General features: G+C 43.2%; 1 protein-coding gene across 5 annotated transcripts in view; it reads left to right on the forward strand.

Moving 5' to 3' along the window:
* DENND4A (DENN domain containing 4A) overlaps positions 1–20549 on the forward strand; it is a 146624-nt gene that overhangs the window by 92142 nt on the left and 33933 nt on the right. For 3 of the 5 annotated variants that reach the window (XM_056571704.1, XM_056571701.1, XM_056571702.1), the window contains exons 12-14: positions 8440–8658; positions 8885–9030; positions 12739–12777. In XM_056571704.1, the coding sequence (XP_056427679.1) occupies positions 8440–8658; positions 8885–9030; positions 12739–12777 (404 nt within the window). The remainder of the gene's footprint in view (positions 1–8439; positions 8659–8884; positions 9031–12738; positions 12778–20549) is intronic. The other 2 variants (XM_056571703.1, XM_056571705.1) reach the window with 1 other exon arrangement.

Here is a 20549-nt window from a genome sequence, read left to right on the forward strand (position 1 = left end):
TTCATTTTCTAGTACCTTACTGGAGGGACCTCCTGTGGGGGAGAGGTATTTTAACCCCTTCTTTATTGGATTCTGGGGTCTTCTGTGGGGGGGGGGGGGGGGATGTGGAGTTTTACTTTAGGAGTGTGTGAGTGCTGTATTATTGCAGTGCTGGGGCTCCGGGGATTGCGAGGCAGTTCCCTCCCCTTCTCCTCCCCGCCACTGCTTACAAGCGCAGCACTTTCTCGATTAGGGACGGCAGCCGCAGCTCCTGCAGTTGTGTTTTGATCGTGCGGCCGGCGTTTTTTTTTTACTTTCGCTTTCGCCTGCTCTCAGTGGGCACACAGGGCTAGTTAATTCATTTAGACCGCGGCCGGGTCCAGGACTCTCTTCGCCAGCACTGGAGCGCACAACGTTGTTCCCGCCCACTTCTGCTGTTCACCAGTGCATTTGGGGGTCAATCTTTACCAACGGGATCCGTCCTGGGGCAGAGGCTTCCTCTGGAACGGACTGCTAGCTCCTCCTTTTTTCTCTCCTGCTCCGTCCATATCATTGCAGCTGCTCCTGTCTCCTCAGCTCCAGCACTTCCATCTGCTTTCTCCTCCAGCCTGCTTCCCAGCTCCAGATTCTTGGCGAGATTGCTCCATTTTATTTTTTGCTGACTACTGTTTCTAGCAACTATGTCCAACCCCCAGCTACGGGGGGTAAGAGTTCTCTGCTGCCGCAGATCAATACTTGCTGCTCCGATCCCCGTCGGAAGGCAACATCCTTTCAGTCCTTTGTATTGTGACGTCCTTCAGGATCGGCCGGGCGGCATGTGCAGTCGCTCGGCGATGGAGAAGTTCTCCAAGATTCTGCTCTGGGTCGAGACTCAAGTTCCCGCTCTCTCCGCGATCCACATACCGGGTGTTGAGAATCGGGAAGCGGACTTTCTCAGCCGCTCTTCTGTGGATCCGGGGGAGTGGTCCCTCCATCCGGAGGTGTTTGCACAGATCTGCAATCTCTGGGGGACCCCAGATGTGGATCTCTTCACGTCTCGCCACAACAGGCAGATTCCCCACTTTGTTGCGAAGTCACGAGACCCTCCGGCTCTGGCGGTGGATGCTCTGGTCATTCCGTGGTCGTCCTTCCGTCTCCCCTAAGGCTTTCCGCCTCTCCTTCCCAGGGTTCCGCGGAAACTCAAGGCGGAGGGCGTTCCCGCCATTCTGGTGGCTTCAGACTGGCCCACCAACGTACACCAGACTGGTACACCAATGTAATTCGGCTGGTCGCCGACGTACCACAGCGTCTTCCACTTCGTCCCGATCTGCTCTCTCAGGGTTCTTTCTGCTACCCCAGTTTACTGTCGCTGCATTTGACGGAGTGGAGGTTGAAACCGCGGTTTTGAGAGCTCGGGGGTTTTTGTCCGGGATGATTCGCACCATGCTTCGCGCCAGGAAGCCTTCCTCTGCTAGGATTTACCACCGCACTTGGAAGGCTTATTTCTGGTGGTGCGAGGCTCAGTCAGTTTCCCCGGTCATGTTTTCCTTTCCACGCCTTCTTTCTTTTCTACAATCCGGTTTAGAGCAACAATTGCCCCTCAGTTCTCTTAAGGGTCAAGTGTCGGCTCTTTCTATTCTATTTTAACGGCAGTTAGTTTCCAATTCTCATATCCGACCCTTTCTGCACGGCGTGGCGCATAAGGCACCGCCTTTCAGGTCTCCCACTCCTCCTTGGGATCTCAACCTGGTGCTTGGGGTTTTGAGGGAGGCTCCGTTCGAACCTCTTCGGGACGCTTCTCTTCACTTCCTTTCGTGGAAGGTCGCTTTTCTCATTGCAATCACTTCCATTAGTTGGCATCTCTTTGCTGTCGCTCCCCTCTTTTGGTCCTTCATCAGGACAAGGTTGTTTTTCGGCCACCACCCTACTTCTTGCCAAAGGTGGTTTCCCCCTTTCACGTGAATGAAGAGATTGTTCTTCCTTCTTTTTGTGCTACTCCTTCCAATGCTAAGGAGTGTTCCCTTCGTAGTCTGGACGTTGTTCGGGCTGTCCGGATATATCTTTTGATCACCTCCTCTTCCCGGCAGGGTGACTCCTTCTTTGTGATTCCAGAGGGTAGTCGTAAGGGTCTTCCGGCATCCAAGACGACCATTTCGTGGTGGATCCGTTCTGCCATATCGGAATCGTACCGTCGCAAAGGAAAGGTCCCACCTTTTCGGGTGACTGCGCATTCCATGAGTTCCGTTGGGGCTTCTTGGGCTTCCGGCAATAGGGCTTCGGCCCTGTAAGTCTGTAAGGTGGCCACTTGGTTGTCCTTGCACACTTTCACAAAATTTTACCAAGTGCACACGTTCGCGTCAGCTGATACCGGCTTGGGTCGTAAGGTGTTGCAGGCAGCAATGGCTCAATCCTCTGCCTGATTCTGTGTCGAGTACTTTTTCCCACCCCGGGGACTGCTTTGGTACGTCCCATGGTTCTGTATCCCCCAATGGCACTGACCGAGAAAAGTATATATTTTTTTATGCTTACCGGAAAATCTCTTTTCTCGGAGGATCCATTGGGGGTGGGAGACACAGCACCTACCCTTTGTAGCGACTATGGTTCGGTTCGCTTTGTCCGATGGGTGTTTTTCGGTCCTTTTTTTTCTGGTTCCGTCGGACACCTACTGTTTTTTTTCTCTGTCGGTTCCCTCCTACTGCTTCGGGACTAAACTGATTAGATCAGGGTTAGTAGGTGGGGTATATACTACCAGGAGGGGCCGACATTTCTTTGTATGCCTACTGTCAGCGCCTCCTAGTGGCAAGAGCATATACCCACAGTTCTGTGTCCCCCAATGGATCTTCCGAGAAAGCGATTTTACGGTAAGCATAAAAAATCAACTTTTTGTAAATTTTGGGGGCTTCCGTTACTACGCAGGACATTTTACTGTAAAAAATGACACCTCTTTATTCTGTAGGTCCATACAATTAAAATGATACCCTACTTATATAGGTTTGATTTTGTTGTACTTCTGGAAAAAATCATAACTACATGCACGAAAATGAATATGTTTAAAATCTTCTGACCCCTATAACGTTTTTATTTTTCTGTGTATGGGGAGGTATGAGGGCTAATTTTTTGCGCTGTGATCTGAAGTTTTTAGCGGTACCATTTTTGTATTGATCAGACTTTTTGATCGCTTTTATTCATTTAATTCAGGATATAAAAAGTGACCAAAAATACGCTATTTTGGACTTTGGAATTTTTTTTTGCGCATATGCCATTGACCGTGGGGTTTAATTAACTATATATTTTTATATTTCGGATATTTATGTACGCAGCGATACCACATATATTTATTTTTATTTACACAGTTTTTTTTATGGGAAAAGGAGGGTGATTCTAACTTTTATTAGGGAATTGGTTAAATCATATTTATTTACTTTATTTTTTCACTTTTTTTTCCACTTTTTTCACTTTTTTTTTTTGCAATGTTATAGCCCCCATAGGGGACTATAACATGCATTACACTGATCTCTCATATTGTTCAATATAGCATAGCATTGATCAGTGTTTCTGCCGCTTAACTGTTCCTGCCTGGAACTCAGGCACGGAGCAGTCATTCGGCAATCGGACAGCGAGGAGGTAGGTAGGGATCCTCCTCGCGTCCTGCAAGCTGTTTGGGATGCCGCGATTTCATCGCGGTGGTCCCGAACAGCACCACTGAGCTAACCGGCAATGTTTACTTTCATTTTAGACGCGGTGATCAAGTTAATGTTAAAGTTATCAGCTGGCTCCAGAAAGTTAAACAGATTTGTAAATTACTTCTATTAAAAAATCTTAATTGTTCCAGTAGTTATCAGCTGCTGAAATTGAGTTGTTCTTTTCTTTCTGATAACAGTGCTCTCTGCTGTCGCCTCTGCTTGTCTCAGGAACTGTCATTAGAGGCATTAGAGGTTTGCTATGGGGATTTTGTTCCTACTCTGGACAGTTCCTGAGACAAGCAAAGGTGTCAGCAGAGAGCACTGTTGTCAGAAAGAAAAGAACACCTGATAACTACTGAAAGGATTAAGATTTTTTAATAGAAGTAATTTACAAATCTGTTTAACTTTCTGGAGCCAGTTGATATAATTTTTTTTCCTGGATAACCCCTTAATAACTTAGATGCTGTAGTCAGTGGCATGTAATAAATGATTGGCAATTTGAAGGTATGCTTCATTACATTTGTAATGCAGTGTACTTTGCAAACAATTAAGTAACATTAAGTTTCCTATGGGGACTAAAATAGTGATTCTAAAAATAACTTTTTTCCCCCTTTTTCTTTCCCCTTTAACACTTTAAAGGGGTACTCCACTGGAAAATATATACCGTATTTATCGGCGTATAACACGCACTTTTTAGGCTAAAATTTTTAGCCTTAAGTCTGTGTGCGTGTTATACGCCGATACCCCCCCAGGAAAGGCAGGGGGAGAGAGGCCGTCGCTGCCCGCTTCTCTCCCCCTGCCTTTCCTGGGGTCTAGAGCGCTGCTGTCGGCCCTTTTCACCCCCTGGTTATCGGCGCCGCTGCCCGTTCTGTCCCCCTGACTATCGGTGCCGGCGCCGATAGCCAGGGGGAGAGAAGCGGCGCCGACAGCCAGGAGGAGAGAAGGGGCAGCGGCACCCATTGCCGGCGCCGCTGCCCCGTTGCCTCCCCCCATCCCCGGTGGCATAATTACCTGAGTCGGGTCCGCGCTACTCCGCTGCTCCAGGTCTCCGTCGTTGCTATGCGCTGAACGGCGCGGCGCATGACGTCAGAGCGCCGCGCCGTGCATAGAAACGACGCTGGTCCCCAGCGTCGTTGCTATGCACGGCGCGGCGCTCTGACGTCATGCGCCGCGCCGTTCAGCGCATAGCAACAACGGAGGCCTGGAGCAGCGCGGACCCGAGCAGCGCGGACCCGACTCAGGTAATTATGCCACCGGGGATGGGGGGAGGCAACGGGGCAGCGGCGCCGGCAATGGGTGCCGCTGCCCCTTCTCTCCCCCTGGCTGTCGGCGCCGGCACCGATAGTCAGGGGGACAGAACGGGCAGCGGCGCCGATAACCAGGGGGTGAAAAGGGCCGACAGCAGCGCTCTAGACCCCAGGAAAGGCAGGGGGAGAGAAGCGGACAGCGACGGCCTCTCTCCCCCTGCCTTTCCTGGGGGTATATCGGGGTATACACGCGCACACACGCACCCTCATTTTACCATGGATATTTGGGTAAAAAAACTTTTTTTACCCAAATATCCTTGGGAAAATGAGGGTGCGTGTTATAGGCCGGTGCGTGGTATACCCCGATAAATACGGTATTTATATATTTTTTAATCAACCAGTGCCAGAAAGTTAAAAAGGTTTGTAAATTGCCTCTATCTAAAAATCTGCTATATGCTCAACAGTAAGTTCTTTTCTTTTTGAATTTCCTTTCTGTCTGACCACAGTGCTCTTTGCTGACACCTCTGTCTATTTTAGGAACTGTCAAGAGCAGAATAAGTTTGGGGGATTTGCTCCTACCAGGGACTACGGTGTCCATTTTAGGACATCATCAGACGTAACTCCATCCTCCGTCAGGTGAAAAGGCTTCCCGCCTCCTCCCTTGGGCCAATCTCTGTCAGGCGTCAGCTGCAACTCCCTCCTTTGTCATCCTAAAGTCTCTCATCCGAAACTCTGTCATCCCTCAGGCAAAATACTTTCCTGCCGTGTAGTCGAGCAGAGTCAGTGTCGGCTCTCTGCTATACGGGTTCTGCTGTACATGCTATTCAATGTCGGCACTGCTATACAGACTCTGTAGCACATGTAGTGTCTGTAGTACATGTGCAAGTTTCATAGTTTAGACTGCTTTACAATGCAGTGCAGCGTCGGCTCTGCTATGCGGCAGGAAGTTGCATCTGAGGTAGAATCATCTGAGGCATGACGGCATTTTGGACGACGGAGTTTCAGTTGAGGGAGGATAGAGTTGTGGCTGAAGGAGGACGGTGATTGGTGTGAGGGAGGTCGCCGTTTCACATGACGGAGGACAGAGTTACGACTGACGGCGATTGGTCCGAGGAAGGAGGCGGGACGCCGTTTCACCTGAGGGAGGACAGAGTTGCTGCTGACGACTGACTGCGATTGTTCTGAGGGAGGAGGGGGGACGCCGTTTCATCTGACGGTGGACGAAGTTAAGTCTGACGACTGATGATGTCCTAAAACGGACACCGTACTGGACAGTTCCTAAAATGGACAGTGGTGTCAGCAGAGAGCACTGTGGTCAGGCAGAAAAGAACTCCAGAAAGAAATACAACTTCCTCTGTAGTATACAGCAGCTGTTAAGTAGTGGAAGGATTAAGATTTTTAAATAGAAGTAATTTACAAATCTGTTGAACTTTCTGGCACCAGTTGATAAAAAAAAAAAAATGTTTCCATGGGAGTACCCCTTTAAGGACTTAAGGCCCATTTTCACCCTAATGACTCAAAACAGTTTTCGTTTTTGCACTTTTGTTTTTTCCTTCTCACCTTCTAAAAATTATAGCCCGTTCAATTTTGCACCTACAGACCCATATAAGGGCTTATTTTTTGCGTCACCAATTGTACATTGTAATGACATCACATACTTTATAACATAATCTGCGGTGAAACAAAAATAAATTATTTGTGTAGTGAAATGAAAAAAAAAATGCCGTTTTGCTACTTTTTAGGGCTTTATCTTTATCTTTATTCTGTAGGTCCATACGTTTACATGGATACCCAATTTATGTAGGTTTTATTTATTTTACCACTTAAAAAAAATTATAACTACTTGCACCAAAATTTGTATGTTTAAGATTGTCATCTTCTGACCTTTATAACTTTTTAATTTTTCTGCGTACAGGCTATATGAGGGCTTATTTGTGCCGTGGTTGGTAGTTTTTATCTGTACCATTTTTGTTTTGATGGGACTTTTTGATTGCTTTTTGTTAATAATTTTATGGTTTATGAAATGACCAAAATTCCCAATTTTGGAATTTGGTATTTTTTTTACGTGTACGCCATTGACTGTGCGGTTTAGCTAACCTTATATTTTAATAGTATGGACATTTACACACATGGTGGTACCACATATGATTTTTTTTTATTACATTATTTTATTTAAAAAATAGGAAAAGGGGGTGATTCAATCTTTTATTGGGAGGGGGCTTATTCGCATGTATACTCTTTTTTTTTTTTTTTTAAACACTTTTTACTTTTTTTTTTTTTTTTTAGCCCCCACAAGGGGCTATACCATCCAATCTTTTGATTGCAAACACTAATCAATGCTATGCCATAGCATAGCATTGATCAGTGCTATCGGCGCTCTGCTGCTTCAGCCTGCTTGGAGCAGTAATTGCCGATCAGACGAACAGGAGGCAGTTAAGGACCCTCCTGTTGCCCAGTAAGCTGATCGGGACATCGCAATTCAGTCGCGATAGTCCCGATCAGCTCCGCTGAGCTGCTGGAATAGTTTTACTTTCACTTTAAAAGGTCTAAAGGGTTAATGCCGGGCATCGACCCGATCGGTGGTGCCTTGCATTAACCCCTGGTCCTGGCTGCTGATAGCAGTTGGGACCCACGGGGTTTGAAGCATTCTCCGGTCATGAGAACGCTTTAAACTCCGGTAACGGGACTCAGGACATACAGGTACGCCCTGAGTCCTTTAGGACTCGGGAAAGGGGGTGTAATTGTACGCCCTGTGTCCTTAACTGGTTAAACTGCAAAAAAAAAAATTTTAAATAGCATAATTGGTATGAATGTGTAGGGAAAGGTCTGAACTGCTAAAATATATTTTTCTTAAAAATTAAGTACGCCTGACATTGCAGTGGTGTTTTAAAATGTGTTCTATTTAGAGCAATACTTACAAAACAGGATACCAATTATTTGCTAGCAGATATACGGTGTTCATCTGTGGTGTATGTATACAATTTAGATGATCAGACTTTCGCAAGAATAGCGTGGCACTCGCCATTCTGCAGCATTTCTTTATTCAAGTTGAAGCAGGTAACATGAGGTAGTGGGAGATACATACAGCCTGGGTATCTGTCTTGTACCACCTGCTACCTGATGTTACCTGATTGAACTTGAATAAAGAAATGCTGCAGAATGGTGAGTGCCACCCTATTCTTTCTTGTAGAAGTTTGATCGGTAAAATATATCTTTATTATTCTGCACAGTGAATGCAATAAAAAATGTTTTGATTACCATGCCTTTAATAAAAAGCAATTAAAAAGTCCAATCTTCTCCTAAAATGGTACCAATAAAAACAGCTCTCTGCACAAAACATTTTCTGTTTTTAAAAGTAGTAAAGACTATGATGGCATTAGAATTTTCTCCGTTCCCAGCTATTCTAACAACAGCCAATGTTAGCCACTTCTGCAGAAAGATGTATTTTTGACCTGTTAATTTACTTCTCTTCAATGGCTTACTCAATGTTTATATGAGACCAGTTTTTATCTAAATCTAATGTATCAACACATTTACATCTTTCTTCTTAGTACAACAAAGACCTAGAGATGATGCACTTCTCGAACTGGCAATGAACGACTATGACTTAATTTCGGGGAAGAAACTCCATCAGCTTGATATGGAGATTCAAGAAGCCTTCTTATGCTTCATGGCATCCATTTTGAAGGGATACAGAGCCTACCTTCGACCCATCACACAGGCCCCCTCTGAGACTGCCACAGATGCCAGCTCCCTTTTTGAGCTCCAAGGTAACTACATAATAAGTAGTCATATAATCTCTTTCTTTGTTGTGACTTCTTCTGTGTAGTGAAGCATGCACTTGTTCCATCTCCTTACAGGAACAGATATAATAAAGACACAAATTCTCTTAAAATTAAATATTTCTGAATGAACAAACACAGTTTTTGACTTTATAAATGCTTGAGATTAATCTAGTGTCAGGAATGAAAATGTAATCTGTTCTCTTCTTATCAGGGTTTTTAAAGAGTCGTGATCGTTCCCACCACAAATTCTACAATATGATGACTAAGACTCAGATGTTTATACGGTTCATTGAGGAGTGCTCATTTGTTAGTGATAAGGATGCAAGTTTGGCCTTCTTTGATGACTGTGTGGAGAAGGTATGCCTTGGACAATTTTTGTTTTATAAAGTGTAATATCCTTGTAATATCCATCCTATTGCCTTTCAGCGCGTGCACTGGGGTCAACAACCTCCTATCACTGCGGTGCACGAGCTGCAGGGGTCATCTCTGGGTGCCTCCTTCCTTTCCTCCAATGAGGGCCAGGCTGGATCTGGCTCCACCCCCTTCTCATTAGGGCCCTCCTCTCTCTCTCTCCCCCTCTTTCTCTTTCTTTCTCTTTCTATTCTCTCTCTCTCTCTCTCTCTCTCTCTCTCTCTCTCTCTCTCTCTCTCTCTCTCTCTCTCTCTCTCTCTCTCTCTCTCTTGGTTCTGCTGTATCCACCTGTCCTGTCTGCACCACTGTGCGCCCCTGCCCTCCTGGTACTTCCCATGATGTCCCGTCTGAGCGTGTGGGCTCTGCCCCTCCCCACCCCCTTCACCCAGAATTGGTTTCCTCCCTATCCCAGTCAATTTCCAACCTGACGAGGGTTTCCCATTCCGTGGTGACTGCCTTGGAGAGATCTTCCTTATGCCAGTCCTCCAAAGAGGCTCGCTCCCTTTCCACTGATCCTATTCAGCTCCCATGCTTAATTTGACACCTTGATGGGAGCCGCATGGAAGCATTCAGACAAACGCTTCCAAGGGTCTAAGAAGGTTCAGGCGCAGTTTCCCTTTGCCCAGGTCCTAATTGCAAAATGGACGACACCGCCTGCTGTGGATCCTCTGGTTTCCCATTGGTCAAAATCCTCTACTCTACCATTGGCGGACGCGGCCTCCTTTAAGGATTCGGCGGACAAGAGGATTGAGAATCTGGCCAAGTTCGCCTTTGAAGCGGCAGGTTCATCCTTCCTGCTGTTGGGTGTCCAAAGCCCTTTCTGTTTGGGCTTCTCAGCCTCAGCTCCGCCAGGGCATTTTGTCTGGGGCTCCTTCAAAAGATTTGGCGGATCTTGCACTTCATCTCTCCAATGCCGAGACTACTTGTGCTCTGCTTCCTTACAGTCTGCCCGTTGTACGGCTTTTGCCACTAGTAACCTGGTGGCGATTCGTTGCTCCATGTGCCTCAAGGCTTGGGACACCGATGCCTCTTCTAAGTAGTCTCTCACGGAACTTCCTTTCTCTGGGACCTGGCTCTTCGGAAAACGATTGGGCGAGATTATCTCCGAGGCTACTGGAGGTAAGAGCTCCTTACTACCGCAGACAAGTCCTGCTGTACCGATTCCTTCCTTCAAGGCACGCCATTCCTGGAAGTCTGATAACTGTTCAGGCCGCTTTGCAGCCAAGTCAGGCATTCGTAAGCCTCCCTCCGTCTGAAGGGACTCGCTTGTCCCTGTTCCAGGATGTTTGGCTGGCTCAGGTGCAGGACTCTTGGGTCCTGAATGTAATTTCAGACAGCTATTGGATCGAGTTTGCTTCCTTTCCAAGGGACCGCTTTTTTCGTTCTCGACCTCCTCGTTCTCCTTCCTTGGCGGCGACCTTTTCGATAGCACTTCGGACCCTTCTCGCCCAGGGTGTGATTGTCCCAGTTCCTCCCAGGGAGTGTTTTTTTCAGGGTTCTTCTCAAATCTTTTCCGTCATTTCCGTATGGAGTCTCTCCGTTCTGTGGTGGTGTCCATGGATCAAGGAGAATTTCTTTCACTGGTGATTATCTGGGACGCGTATCTTCACATCCCAATTTTACCGGCTCATCAGCGGTATCTCCACTTCGCCGTTCAGGAGGGCCATTTTCAGTTTTTGGCCCTTCCCTTCGGCCTGGCCACGGCCCCAAGGGTCTTCACCAAGGTTCTGGCGGCAGTGATCGCCATCCTTTGAGCCCGGGGTGTGTCCGTGATCCCTTACCTGGACGACCTCCTGATCAATTCTCCAACCAGGGACCAGAATCAGGAGAGTCTCCTCCTCACTCTACAGACCTTGTCTCGTTTCAGCCGGGTGATAAACCAGGGAAAGTCCGACCTGACTCCCACTCAGTTCCTGATCTTTTTTGGGACTCCAGTTTCGACACGGCGGCCACCGTTCCAGTATCCATTTGATTCTGCATGGAAGTCCTGGGTCGGATGGTGGTGGCCATGGAAGCCCTCCTATGGGGGCTATAACATTGCAAAAAAAAAAAAAAGTGAAAAAAAAAGTGTTAATAAATGTGATTTAACCCCTTCCCTAATAAAAGTTTGAATCACCCTCCTTTTCCCATTTAAATAAAACAAAACTGTGTAAGTAATAAACATGTGGTATCGCCCCATGTTTAAATGTCTGAACTATAAAAATATATCATTAATTAAACCGCACGGTCAATGGCGTACACGTTAAAAAATTCCAAAATCCAAAATAGCGTATTTTTGGTCACTTTTTATGCCATAAAATAAATGAATAAAAAGTGATCAAAAAGTCAGATCAAAACAAAAATGGTAGGGATAAAAACTTCAGATCACGGCGCAAACAATGAGCCCTCAGACCGCCTCATACACGGAAAAATAAAAAAGTTATAGGGGTCAGAAGAGGACCTTTTTCAATGTTTAAATTTTGGTGCATGTAGTTATAATTTTTTTTTGTAGTAAAATAAAATCAAACCTATATAAATTGGGTATCCTTGCAACCGTATGGACCTACAGAATAAATATAGGGTGCAATGTTTACCAAAAACTGCACTGCGTAGAAACGGAAGCCGCTAAGAATTAAAAAAATGTTTTGCCCCACAAACATTTTTTTTCTAGTTTCGCCGTAGATTTTGTAGTGAAATTATTAGTGGTATTACAAAGTAAAATTGTTGGCGCAAAGAACAAGCCCTCATATGGATTTTTAGGTGGAAAATTGAAAGTGTTATGATTTTTAGAAGGTGAGGAGGAAAAAACAAAAGGGCAAAAAAGAAAAATCTCCAAAGAGGGACGGGGTTAAGCAAATTTCACAGTTGGGGCCTTTTACTGTCTACCCGTAAATTTTGTATTATACAAACAACTGTGCTGTACCCATTAAGCCACCTTAGACAGGGCATTTTCCTTCCCATTACACTCAGGCTAGGTTCACACTACGGAATTTCCGCCTGCAATTCCGCTTTGAAATTGCAGGCTGAAATTCCGCTTGCTAAAATTTATAGTGGTAGTTAATGGTTTTCCGATCACAAATTCACACTTTGGAATTTGTGAACAGAAAATCCGTTTGGAAATTTCTCAATGAAGAATGGCGTTGCTAATTCTTCAGGCTGAAATCCGCGCGGAACACATTGCAGTCTATTGGAGACAGCAGTGTCCGCGCGGTTCGTGCAGGCCACACTTGGAATCTCCGGGCAGAAATTTTCTGCCCGGAGATTCCATATTGTAATCCTAGCCTTAGGACAGCCCCAGTAAGCTGCTCCCGGACCTCTGCTGGGTTTACAGCTAATACATCTCTTGTGCTTTTGATGCAGTCATTTCCAGTTGACATCAGTAGAGAAATAACGCAGCTGCAAAAAGCACCACATCTTCATTTTTAAGATGCTCTTCTGCTTGTGTTTCCAGCCCTAAACAGTTCTTGTGACAGATCACAATGGTCTCAAAACCTTGCATGTGCATTCCTTATTTGTGTTTTTGTTTATTTTTTTTGTAATTTTTTTTTTCCTTCATCCATACTACTTACTCAGTCTTCCAGTGTGAACACAGCCAAATATGTTATCATATGTTAGCAAGCTGCAAACACAGAGCTCCATTCTAAATCTTTATTGCTTTGCTCTTTCATTAACAAGCTGTTCTCAGAAAGGAATTGTGTTGAAAAAGGTGTCAAGGTAAGTGGTGTCAGTGGTTTACAAGACATTGTGGTGGAGTCCCCTACCCCTTAAATAACTGGTCTCAAACTGTGGCCCTCCAGGTGTTGCAAAACTTCAACTCCCAGCATGCCCGGACAGCCGTTGGCTGTCCGGGCATGCTGGGAGTTGAAGTTTTGCAACATCTGGAGAGCCACAGTTTGAGACCACTGCCTTAAATGTATTTCAGACTTTTTATTCAAAAATAATTTTAGTAACTCTTGTAATAAAATGTTAGGAGTTGTAAAAATATCTTTATTAAAGGGCTATTCCAGGAAAAAACTTTTTTTTATATATATCAACTGACTTCAGAAAGTTAAACAGATTTGTAAATTACTTCTATTAAAAAATCTTAATCCTTCCAATAATTATCAGCTGCTGAAGTTGACTTGTTCTTTTCTGTCTGGCAACAGTGCTCTCTGCTGACATCTCTGCTTGTCTCGGGAACTGCACAGAGTAGAATAGGTTTGCTATGGGGATTTGCTTTTACTCTGGACAGTTCCCGAGAGAACTTAGGGTGCGTTCACATGCATGTAGCTAGCAGCGAGTTTCCCGCTGCAGGAAACCCACTGCGAGTTACACTACCAAATCTGACACTATTGCGGACTGTGTGTGGACCCATTCAAATCAATGGTAGTGTAACTCGCAGCAGGTTTCCCGCAGCGTAAAACCCGCTGCTAGTAATCCTTCCAATAATTATCAGCTGCTGAAGTTTACTTGTTCTTTCCTGTCTGGCCATAGTGCTCTCTGCTGGCATCTCTGCTTGTCTCGGGAACTGCACAGAGTAGAATAGGTTTGCTATGGGGATTTACTTCTACTTTGGACAGTTCCCGAGACACGTGTCATCAGAGAGCACTTAGACAGAAAAGAACAACTCAACTTCAGGAGCTAAAAAGTACTGAAAGGATTAAGATTTTTTTATAGAAGTAATTTACAAATCTGTTTAACTTTCTGGAGCCAGTTGATATATAAAAAAAAGTTTTTCCTGGGTAACCCCTTTTATTAATTAATTTTGCCTACACTGTGATGTGATCTTCAATAACCTTTGGGATGAGTTTAAACATTTTTTAATTGTGCTTTTATTTTAACATAAATGGATTTTTATTTTTGAGCATTTAATGCATACATGATACTCAAAATTTCTGCATTGACAATTAAAATCTATGGAGGGAGTCAGACATACATGTGTCTGTCTCCATTGAAATCTACGGAAATTTGGTAAAGGAAAGTGCACGCAATTCTAACAGAAGTCAATGGAGAGAGCTGATGGCTGCTTTGACTGTTCTCTTGAGTCAGATCCCCTACTTGTGCATTTATGGTGTATTCTGGACGCAGATCCACCCAATTTGATATGCTCTTTTTAGGAGTTTGAACAGCCTATTTGAGCTCATCTGTTTAGGATCCTCTTATGTATGGAGTAGAGCTCCTCTCTAGAGGAAATGATGTGGTTGTTTACTTTAGACTACATGACTACTGACTCCTGCCTAATTAACAACAGCTGACTGTTCTTGGACCTGTATTTAAAGTGTACCTGTCACTTAAAAAAAAAAAAAAAAAAAACACTTTTCGTATATGTCATAGAAACATGTAGTATTAAGTATTCAATCTCCAACTAGAACTAGCGAGGAGAAAAGCACATGGATGAGCCCTTGTCTACCTACCCTTGGGGCACGCAACAAGATGCTCCCATATACTACCATTGTCTTGGTCACATGGCAGAGCTGGGAGACAACGTGCTTAGCACACACTTCTTGTGGCTCATTCTAGTGAGTTGGGGTCTAAACACCCAGACAAAGACTGATCAAATGTCTTCACAACTTGTCAAAGGTTTTCTAAAGTGACAATGCCCATAAGCTGGCCATATACTTGTAGCTGTTAGCTTTCAGAAGAACAAGTGTTTGGGCTATCTCTTCCTATCCCCCCATACACTTTTACTCTTGGATGCATGCATTCTGAATGGGGAGGTGATGGGAAGCTGCTGTGGCCAGCTATCCTCTGAACCCCCCCAAAAAAATGGGTAGTTAAAATTCAACACATCTTATGCTTCTCTCCCCTTAAATCTGCCTTGGGGAAGAGATAGGAGGCCATCATATACGTTAGAGGAAGATTTATCAAAACTTGTGCAGAGGAAAAGCCGAATAGTTGCCCATAGCCACCAATCAGATCGCTTCTTTCATTTTTTAAAAGGCCTCTGGAAAAAGAAAGAAGCAATCTGATTGGTTGCTATGGGTTACTGGTCAACCTCTGCACAGTTCTTGATGAATCTCCCCCTAGGACCCAGATTTATCAATTTGTCTGTGACAAAAATTGGAGTAATTTGCCCATAGCAACCAGTCATAAGTGAGGTGTAAATGTTTGCATTGGTTGCTCACTCTATCTGTATTGGTTGTCTCATATTTATAAATTTGGGCCTAGATGTCTGTGTATAGCATGCTTTAGGGTGCATTCACGCCACGTTTTTGCAATACAGTTCCCGGATCAGGTTTTTGATGAAAAACTGATTCCTCAAAACCTGACTAAACTGTATCATAAAGTGTGTACAAATTTTAACCCGTTTATAAAATTATGTCCAGTTGAATCTGTTTTTTAAGAAAAAAAGCATACGTTTTAAATTTTTCACTCCATTATGAATAAAGTTTCACTTGTTTGATTGAAATTCCAATAAAAAAAACTGTGCAAAGTCAAAAACTGTATGGTAAAAACCGGATGGAACCGTATGCACATACAGTTCTGTACGGTTCCCATTGATTCCCATGTAAAAAAAATAAAATAAAAAAGTATACAGTTTAGTACAGTTTTTCACCCGGACCAAAAACCGTGGTAGGCTACAGTTTTGGGTACGGGAAAACTGACAAAACCGTACCGGATGCAAAACGGACACAACCTGATGCATCTTTTGGCATACGGTTTTCAATGGAGAGTCAATGCATACGGTTTTCAATGGAGAGTCAATGCATACGGTTTTCAATGGAGAGTCAATGCATACGGTTTTCAATGGAGAGTCAATGCATATGGTTTTCAATGGAGAGTCAATGCATACGGTTTTCAATGGAGAGTCAATGCATACGGTTTTCAATGGAGAGTCAATGCATACGGTTTTCAATGAAGAGTCAATGCATACGGTTTTCAATACGGTTCCATACGGTTTTCACATTGAAAACGTATACGGGAACTGTATTGCAAAAATGTAGAACTTCGTCTCAAAGATTGGTTGTGTATATAATAAATATTTTCATACACATTTGGTGCAGTAGGTTTCAGTTTGTATTTCTTTAATCTAATGTGTATCTTACAACACATTTAGGTCAATGTAATTCATTCCTAGTGATCATTTCTCTTAGCACATAAAAGCCGACATTCTGTAGTCGAGTACAAAGGCTCCATGGTGTTGCTTCTTTTTGCAGTTGCATTCAGAGGTTTTTCAGGAATTAATTCTTATCTGTCATTTCATGTTCTGCTCATTACATTAGCTCTTTCCATTCTATTATGGCACTATATTAGATCAGGCTTTTAGCATCTTTCTTACTGCGGCAGTACCCGATCATTGAGAATCATTATTTATAATATTAGTGTTATATCATCATTGAGATTTAATCTGTACTGACCAGAAGAAAGACTGTACATGTGTCCTATACCAGTGTCTGTGCAGCCAGTTCTTGTCATTATGCACAGTATATCCCAGTGTTTCCCAACCAGGGTGCCTCCAGCTGTGGCCGAACTACAACTCCCAGCATGCCCGGACAGCCAAAGGCTGTCCGGGCATGCTGGGAGTTGTAGTTCGGCCACAGCTGGAGGCACCCTGGTTTGGAAACACTGGTATATCCAAAGCCTTTTAGCATCCCCCTTCTATCCATAGTACCCTCAGATTGGTAAGCGTAGATCTGACAGAGCTGCTTTTTTTTTTAGATAAAATAAAATTTGATTCACTCAGGGCTTCTCATGCTAAAGTGTAGCTAACATTATACATAATTTAATTTCCACGGACTGCAGAAAGCAAATGCATTGACCTACGGTTTGTTGTAGGAGTGAGGTGTATTGTTCCAGACACTGCAGTTTTAAGAAGATTAATCCATGATGTTGGATTCCCTGAAAACTGGGTCACCTTCTGTCCTTTCAGTGGGAATTAATGCAGATTATATAATGTATAGTACAGAAAGACTGTATTGCAGAAAAGAATATGGAAGTGTGTAACTAGCTGCGGCCTGCACCACCCACAAGCTTTAAGGAAGATCTGACAGCTGATAATTCTGCCTTTATTCTGGATCGCCAAAAAGGCACTAATCTGAGTGCTGGAAGAATACAGCGGACTTATTTAAAAGCGGATATTAAAAAAAATAAAATAAAAAAAAGCTACCACAAGAGGACATAGTTATACGTAATAGGGGCAAAAGTTTAAAAGTAATATGAGGACATATTACTTTTCTGACAGAGTAATAGATGTATGAAATAGCAGAAGTGTTAGCTGAAAGTACAGTGAAGGAGTTTAAAGGGGTATTCCAGGAATTTTTTTTTTATATCAACTGGCTCCAGAAAGTTAAACAGATTTGTAATTTACTTCTATTAAAAAATCTTAATCCTTCCAATAATTATCAGCTGCTGAAGTTGAGTTGTTGTTTTCTGTCTGGCAACAGTGCTCTCTGCTGACATCTCTGCTCGGGAACTGCACAGAGTAGAAGAGGTTTGCTATGGGGATTTGCTTCTAGTCTGGACAGTTCCCAAGACAGGTGTCATCAGAGAGCACTTAGACAGGAAAAAAAAAAAACTCAACTTCAGCAGCTCATAATTACTGAAAAGATTAACCCCTTAAGGACGCAGCCCTTTTTCACCTTAAGGACTGAGCCCTTTTTCGCAATTCTGATCACCATCGCTTTACGCATTAATAACTCTAAAACGCTTTTACCGAATATTCTGATTCTGAGAATGTTTTTTTTTGTGACATATTCTACTTTATTTTGGTGGTAAATTTTCTTCGTTACTTGCATCCTTTTTTGGTAAAAAAAAAATCCTGAAATTTTAGAAAATTTAGCATTTTTCTAACTTTGAAGCTCTCTGCTTGTAAGGAAAATGGATATTCCAAATAAATGTTATTTTTATTCACAAATACAATATGTCCACTTTATGCTGGCATCATAAAATGGACATATTTTTACTTTTTGAAAACATTTGAGGGCTTCAAAGTAGAGCAGCAATTTTCAAAAATGTCATGAAAATTGCAAAATCTGAAGGGATCTAGAAAAAAAAAAATAATATATATATATATATATATACTTTTGACATGTCATAGATACAGGTTAAAAGTTATAATTGGTCAGGGTCTGGGTGTTGAGACCCCAACCGATCGCTAGAACAAGTGGGGAGAAGCACTCAGCTAAGCTCTTTTCTCCCTGTCTCTCTCCATATTGCAGATGGATTCTATAGTAAATCTGTGGAGCCGCCTGTCATATGCAGCAAGGAGAGACATAGGAAGAGACTACTCCTCTCCCCGCTTCTTCTAGCAGTCGGTGGGGGTCTCAGCACCTCAACCATGATCAAACTTTTTCATATGTCTTTATGACATTTCAAAGGAATTTTTATATGATAGTAACACTTGCATGTATATTAAAAGTTGCATGTATACAGAGCAACCTTACAGTCATTACCCTGAAAGGCAGGGGGAGAGCTCCCCTTATGAACACAGTGGAGCTGTCAGCTGTATTCTTCACTTAATAAGTAGCACAAAATTGTTTTGGCTACAGGAGTATATACTTGTAGTTGCTTTAAAACTGGTGGGTGGCACTATTTATACACTTCTATGTACTCTATTGGGGAGATTTATCAAAACCTGTCCAGAGGAAAAGTTGTTGAGTTTCCCATAGCAACCAATCAGATTGCGGCTTTCATTTTTGAAAATGCCTGTGAAAAATATAAGAAGCGATCTGATTGGTTGCTATGGGCAACTGGTCATCTTTTCCTCTGCACAGGTTTGATGAATCTCCCCCTATGAGCTTCTATGAATATGGATCTGTAGCTGTAATATACTACCTATACAGAGAGCAGCATATTCAGCAGACAGATCTGCTTTAAAGGGTTACTTTTTACCCTAATGATCAGAGAGCTATATATCTCATATATACCTTTTAGGACCTGGCCGCCCATTCCCAGCGCTCACATGATTGTAATGTTAGGACCTCACAAAGCTTTATAGTTGATAATTAATCTTTGCCTTTAATCAGGGAAGTTTATACAGCAAGAGAAAATAGAAAAAATAGAAAATTCCAGAAAAATATATCATTGTCCTCGGTGACCTCCCTGGCATTGAGGAGATTAAAAGAATGTGCTAGTTAACTGAATGTTCCCTGCCTCATCGTGTGCCTAGGAGTGTTGTGCCCAGATAGCAGATCAATCAGTTTTACAGCTACCTAACTAGCTGAAACCAATTACATGAACAGTAAGGGCCAAAAGATATTTATTTTTGGCAGACACTGTAGTGCTTTACTCAGCAGCAGACCCCGCTGCCTGTTCATTATCGAGGGAGTAAGAGGCTCACCTTGGGGAAGTTTTAACTTAGTTCTCTGGATTTTTTGGTTTTCCTTTTACCCTCTGGGATAAGCATTAGGAGTATCAAGCCATTCCTCACTACTTCTTCTTCAAAAGTAGTACACATGAAAAAAGGTATCGGGCTAATGGCTAGCTATTAGTGCCACCCGCAACAGTGCCCCCATTTTGTTTCCCGCAGTCTAGGGAAGAAAGAATGGCGCCCTTGTCAAATAACAGCACTCCTGCAGTCCTGACCTCTAAATAATGGTCCTCCTCCTCTCAGCCTCGGCAAAGCTCATAATCTAGCCGACCCCACAAACCCTCTCAACACACAATGCATCCCTTACCTAAAACACTCAGAAGACCTTCAGTCTGATCCCCCCCCCCCCCTCGTCCCTAATCTAACTCACTAATTATCTTCTTCTCCACTATGATCATTTTTGTCCGATTGGTCGATTATTCGAAACAATAATCAGCCAATTAATCCACTATGAAAATAATTGTTAGTGCCAACCCTAGAGGCATTGTTGACACAACTGGATGACAAAAAACTGTCCCAGGCTTTTACAGCCCAGAGGAACATCCCCGGAGCTTTTATGGCTTATTTGCATATGAAATAAAAGAGTGATATCTCCACACTGGAAGGGTCAACTATCAAAACAAATGTGTGCAGATTCAGGGTGAGAAGCTGTATAAAGCTTTTACACCAAAAATTGGCGGACAGGTCTGCTTTAGTTTTTTATTTTTCTATCAACGTAGCTGTTGTTTTAAATGGCACCGACTTGGGACACGGGTAATATATTATCGTGTTTACCGTATGTTATAAATAATATCATAACTTCATTTTTTGGGTCTATACAATTACCTAATTCCAAATGTAGACTTTTTTTGTTGAACTAAACAATAGGATTCACAACTTTTTGTTGTAAAACAATGTGGGGGAGTTGTGCTTAGACTCGATTCCCATACACCAGTCTTAACCAGAAGTTTACTGGAGTAAGATATGCAAAGTTTATTAAGATATGTACACCTCTAAGAAATTGGCAGCTATGATCTGCTGTAGATTTCCACTGTAAGTTACCAGTTTCTGCTGTAAATGATACTAAATCTGTTCAGCTGCTGAGGCCCTGACAAGGAGGCTGTATCACACTGGTGACTAATTTCGTTTAAACTTTTTTAAAGGGAAATTACGCCTTCACCACCATACTTTTTTTTTTGTTGTTCCAGTGAAACTAAAA

Source organism: Hyla sarda, chromosome 4 (assembly GCF_029499605.1).
Source record: "Hyla sarda isolate aHylSar1 chromosome 4, aHylSar1.hap1, whole genome shotgun sequence".
Taxonomy (NCBI): Eukaryota; Metazoa; Chordata; class Amphibia; order Anura; family Hylidae; genus Hyla; species Hyla sarda.